Here is a 5790-nt window from a genome sequence, read left to right on the forward strand (position 1 = left end):
GTATAAAGAAAAATGTTTTCTTACTCTTTCCTTATGTTTCCCGCTTGTATGTTTTCCTACCTAGCCCTCTAGATAAGAAATAATGGCAATATACATGGAAATATAATATGTTGAAGTACTGATTATGTTGCCATATTTTAATTTGTTATGATATTCTTTGCTATGATGCTCTTTCATGTTTTATATTCTTATATAATGCAATGCCCTTAAAATGTGTCTCACAAATGGTGTTTTATGCTTCTCGCCTTTCCCTTCATCTCTTTTCATTTTGTATCCCCTTAAAGCCAGTTTGGTGTAGTGGTTAAGTGCGCAGACTCTAATCTGGGAGAACAGGGCTTGATTCCGCACTCCTCCACTTGCACTTGCTGGTGTGACGTGATATTGTTAATGCCCCTACAGAGATCTATAGTGCAACCCAGGGGTCATTTCATAGAAAAAGAGGTGCAGGAGCTCATTAGCATAACTCATTAGCATAACTTATTTGCATATCCCACACACTCCTGACATCACTGGACGTGTGTCAGAAAGCTACACCCACTGCTCAGGCTACACTGGACTGTTTTGGATCGCTAGCTATTAGGGGGGGGCCGAACATGCAGATCTGTCCTTGCAGAGGAGGGAGAGCTTGTACCTGAATAAAACTTGGTCTTAAAGGTGCCACTGGAGTGTTTTGGGCCAGGGGACCGGGGTGGGGGGCTCTGCAACTTACCTGGCTGCTTCTTGCTTCTCTTCTGAGGGCTGCTGGGAGCAGGGGGTGTGGCTTGTTGCATGTGCCCGCCCCCTGGGCTCTTTACTGTCGGAGCTCCGCTCCTGTGCGCTCCTGCAGGAAATGACCCCTGGAGACCTCCAAAGGAATATCAGGGCCAGGACACAGAGGCAGGCATAGCAAGCCACCAGTAGGGGTTGCTGGAAGTCACCATGACTTCCAGGCATGCAAGCATACGTGGGCATGCACACGCGCACACACTTAAAAAAGAAGTACCTGTGATTCTTATTTTCACAGCATTCTCAGTTTCCTGACACCATTTTTTTTTGGCCATAAAATGTATGCATCTTTTGACATTTATTTATGACTTCTATCTTGCTGTTCTCCCCAGTGGGGACCCAAAGCTGCTTACATTATTCTCCTCTGTTTTATCCACACAACCAGAGGTCATTTCGGGGGGGATCGCGGGGGAACGCAGTTCCCCCATGTGAGGTGCGGGGGGCGGGGCACATGATGAAGCCCCGCCCCCTGCTTCCAGCTGCCCCGCTTCCGGCCCTCATTCAGCCAGGAGGAGGCAGGAGAAGAGGGTGGGTAAGTTGCTTCCTCCCCTATTGGTCTGATCCAGCAGGGCTCTTCATATGTTCTGACATAATCAGACCCTCGATCCATCGCAATCAATATTGCCTATATTCAGACCGGCAGCAGCTCTCTGGGGTCTCAGGCGGAGGTCTTTCCCACCACCTCCTACCTGACCCCTTTAACTGGAGACGAACCGCGGATTCCCTGCATGCCGAGCAGAGGGTCTAACACTGACCCATGGCTCCTCCCCCTCAATAGAGAGCACTCAGTAATAGGCAGGGGTCATTTCCTGCAGGAGCACACAGGAGCAGAGCTCCGGCAGTAAAGAGCCCAGGGGGCGGGCACATGCAACAAGCCCCATCCCCTGCTCCCAGCAGCCCTCAGTCAGAGCAAGAAGCAGCCAGGTAAGTTGCAGAGCCCCTAAAACCCCCAATAGCTAGCAATCCAAAAGAGTCCAGTGGAGCCTGAGTGGTGGGTGTTGCCTTCTGACACACCTCCGATAATGTCAGGGGGTGTGGCATATGCAAATAAGTTATGCTAATGAGTTGTGCTAATGAGCTCCTGCACCTCTTTTTCTACGCAATGACCCCTGGTAATAGGCATAGTCAGCATGCACAGATTGTCCCTGTCTTGGGGAGAGGCGGTCCAGGCTGACTTGGTCTCAGATGTTAACCAGCGGATTGAGTCCATAGGGTTGCCAGCCTCCAGGTGGGGCCCGAAGATTCCGTGGAATTACAGGTGCTCTCCGGATGACAGAGATCAGTTCGCCGATGAGGAAAGCTGACTCTACGACATTATATCATACTGCGGTCCTTTCCCTCCTCCTCCAACCTCACCCACTCCACATGCCGCCCTAGGGATGCCAGCCTCCAGGTGGGACCCGAGGATCCTCTGGAATTAACAGCTCACCTCCAGACAACGGAGTGCCATTCCCCTGGAGAAAAGGGATACTTTGGAGGGTGGGCTCTACGGCATTATACCAGGCTGAGGCCCTTCCCTTCCCCTCCCCAAAACCCACCCTCCCCACATGCCACTTTAAGGATGCCAGCCTCCAGGTGGGACCTGGGGATCCCCTGAAATGACAGCTCTTGTCCAGATGACAGAGGTCAGTCCCCCTGGGAGAAAGATGGGTGCTTTGGAGGGTGGACTCTATGTGGCACTGCACCCCACTGAGGTTCCTGTTCCTCCCCAGGTTCCGCCCCCAAATCTCCAGGAGTTTCCCAACCTGGATCTGGCAACCCCACCCCCTCACTGATGGCTAGGGGGAACTTGGGAACCATGTTCCCTCTAAGCTGTGGAGTCCTGTGAGCAGACATTCTACTTTGTGAGCTACTGGCCTTAAAGTTGTGAGCAGGTAGTTTGGCTGCTGCATGAAATTAGTTTGCTTTGAAGCCATTCTTTCCTGAGCTAAGACAAAAATGTGTGAGCAGGAGGCTAAAAAACTGTGAGCTAGCTCACACCAACTCAGCTTAGAGGGAACACTGCTTGGGAACCCTACATCCCACCCCCAAAATCTCTGGGGATTTCCTCACCAGGACCCGGCTACCCCCATCCACGGTCCCAGCGCAGAGGCGGCTCATGAAGGCAGAATGCCACCTCCTAATTGACAGGCAGCTCACTCGGACACACCTTTGCAGCATTCAAGGTTGCCAATATTTGGTTAAAAAAGCAACCGTTCCAAAGTGGGGGGGGAGAGAACGTGTTTCCTGCTTGTGCTTGCCAAACAGGAGGAAGCTCTTGGTCCCCACCCAGTGAGAGGGGGTTGGGTTTATCTCAACACACCCTTTTTTGGGTCTCTATATAGGCGCTCAGGTCAAGGGTACCAGCCACCACTTGGTTCAGCCATGGCACCCTCTGGTATCAAGGTTTGTCTCATTAAGGACTCTGATGCCAAGAGAACTGCCCAAGTCTTGCCCTACCGCGGGCAGAGCTACAAGGAGCTGAAGCAGCAGTGCCTCCAAAAGAGAACCCTCTTCACTGACCCCGAATTCGAAGCCAGCAAGCAATCCTTGGGACCTCCACTGGAAGGCGAGAGTTGGCCCACTGAGGTGGTCTGGAAGAGGCCAAAGGTAGGTTAAGAAAGGCTAAGTTATTTATTATCTAAATGATGAGGGGCAGCTGGGTGTAGTGGTTAGGCTGTTGAGTGAGGGCCTGGGGTACCAAGTTTGCAGCTTTCTGGGTGACCTTGGGCCAGTCACAGACTCTCAGCCTGGCCTACCTCGCGGGGTGGTTGTGAAGATAAAATGGAGGAGAGGCGAACGAAGCAAGCCATCTTGGGGTCCCTATTGGGGAGAAAGGCGGGGGCACCTAAATGCATTTAAAATAATAATAAAAGTCTCTCATATCCGCCTTGATGGCGACGCGAATCTGTTCCCACTAAAAGGAGGCCTTCTGTCTCCGAGTGACGTTGTGTCGTTCCCAGAAACTTGGGGGTTAGATGTGGGGTGGCCCCCCCTTCAGATCCCCGAGTGGATCAACCGGCCCCTGCTTCAGTCACCGGGAGGTTCTGCATCCGGCATCTGCTCCCCATTGTCTCAACTGGGAGGGAAAAGTGCAGCTCAAAATCACACTCAGTTACCGTACTGACTGCAAAGTCCACCCTCGAATGGCCATAAATCTATGGAGAAGGTAGCATAAACCCCGATGCTCAAAGGAAGTGAAAGCGGCATGCAATGCAGAAGAGGAATTTCTGTCCCAACGTGGGTTTTGTAAAACGACAGAGGGAAAAGCCAGTGCAGAGTCAGCCACTGTCTCTCAATGGGGCCTACCTCACAGGGGTGTTTGTGAGGGTTAGGATTGCCAATTCTTTGTTGGAGATTTCAGGATGGAGGCTGGAGGGGGCATGGCTTGGCGAGGGGAGGGTACAATGCCACAGAGCCCCCCGCCCCCAAATCAGGCATTTTCCCCCTCAGGAGAACTGACCTCTGTGTTTGGAGACCGGTTGTAATTCCAGGCGAAGTATCTGGAAGTTGGCAGCGCTGGGGCAGGATACGCAGGCAAAAAATGTCAATAAAAAGTTGTTGTCAGTAAAGATGAGGCGTGTGATAAAAGTGTAGAACATGCATAATGGGAATCCAGATAGCACATAAAAGAGGAAAAGAATCTCGCTGTTACTATTTGCAGCCAAAACCACATTAGCAGCCACATGGAAATCCACGAGTAGGCTAAATGTAAACCTCTGGTACAAAAAGCTATGGAACCTTTATAGAATGGAGAAAATCTCAGATACTCTGAGACAAAATCTATCTAGAGGTGGTTAGAATGACATTGTATGTATATGGTACCCCCATACTAGTACATCTACCTACCAAAGAAACAGTACCTGATGTAATAAAAACTCTGCATCTATGGTAATTTTCAAACTGTATAACACCGACAAATTGTATGAAATGTATGAAGCCATTGAGAGCTGACTATGCTCATGCTTACCTTGTATATCTTTGCTGTTTATAAAAATGAATAAAAATTCTCTGTTAAAAAAAAAAGAGGAAAAGATCACCCACCTTCTGGGGTTTGATTCTCCGCTCCTCCACATGCAGCCGGCTGGGTGACCTTGGGCCAGTCATAGACTCATGGAGTTGGAAGGGACCTCCAGGGTCATCTAGTCCAACCCCCTGCAAAATCCAGGGAATTCACAAATACCTCCCCCTCCACACCCCCAGTGACCGCTGTTCCACGCCAAGAAGATGACAAGAAAACCTCCAGGATCCCTGGCCAATGCTGGCCTGGAGAAAAATTGCTGCCTGACCCCAAAGGGGCGATCAGCATTTCCCTGGGCGTGTCAGAAAGGGCCACAAGAACTGAGGCAACCCTTCCTGCCTTCCCTTTCATGATTTGCCTAAGTTCACAGCATCAGCACTGCTGTCCGATGGCCACCTAGCCTCTGTTTGAAAACTTCCAAAGAAGGAGAGCCCACCATCTCCCGAGGAAGGCTCTCCTTTTGCACCAAGGAACCATCCCTGAGCAGGGTGGGAGGGGGGCTCTTGGTAGTGGGTGATTCGATCCTTAGGCAGGTAGACAGCTGGGTGGCGAACCCGCGTACTGACCGTATGGTGACTTGCCTGCCTGGTGCGAAGGTAGCGGACATTACGCGTGTTTTAGATAGGCTGGTAGATAGTGCTGGGGAGGAGCCAGTGGTCGTGGTGCATGTCGGCACCAACGATGTGGGGAAATGCAGTCGTGAGGTCCTGGAGGAGAAATTTAGGCTGCTGGGCAGGAAACTTAGGTCCAGGACCTCCAAGGTAGCCTTCTCAGAAGTGTTACCTGTTCCACGCGCAGGGCCAGAGAGACAGGCAGAGATCAGGAGTCTCAATGCGTGGATGAGACGATGGTGTAGGGGGGAAGGGTTCAGGTTTGTTAGGCACTGGGATACTTTTTGGAACAAGAGGGAGCTGTACAGGCGAGACGGTCTCCACTTGTCCCGAGAAGGAACCAGGCTGCTGGCACTTAAAATCAAAAAGGTGGCAGAGCAGCTTTTAAACTGAATATTGGGGGAAAGCCGACAG

General features: G+C 51.2%; 1 protein-coding gene across 1 annotated transcript in view; it reads left to right on the forward strand.

The window, feature by feature from the left end:
* Positions 1 to 3129: 3129 nt before the first annotated feature.
* Positions 3130 to 5790, forward strand: part of LOC107113668 (calpain-12-like) — a gene marked incomplete at its 3' end in the record, with an annotated part of 40159 nt that continues 37498 nt past the window's right edge. The window contains exon 1 of the mRNA XM_015415018.1: positions 3130 to 3354. Within this exon, the coding sequence (XP_015270504.1) occupies positions 3130 to 3354 (225 nt within the window). The remainder of the gene's footprint in view (positions 3355 to 5790) is intronic.

The sequence above is a fragment of the Gekko japonicus genome, unplaced genomic scaffold (assembly GCF_001447785.1).
Source record: "Gekko japonicus isolate JY-2015 unplaced genomic scaffold, Gekko_japonicus_V1.1 scaffold5599, whole genome shotgun sequence".
Taxonomy (NCBI): Eukaryota; Metazoa; Chordata; class Lepidosauria; order Squamata; family Gekkonidae; genus Gekko; species Gekko japonicus.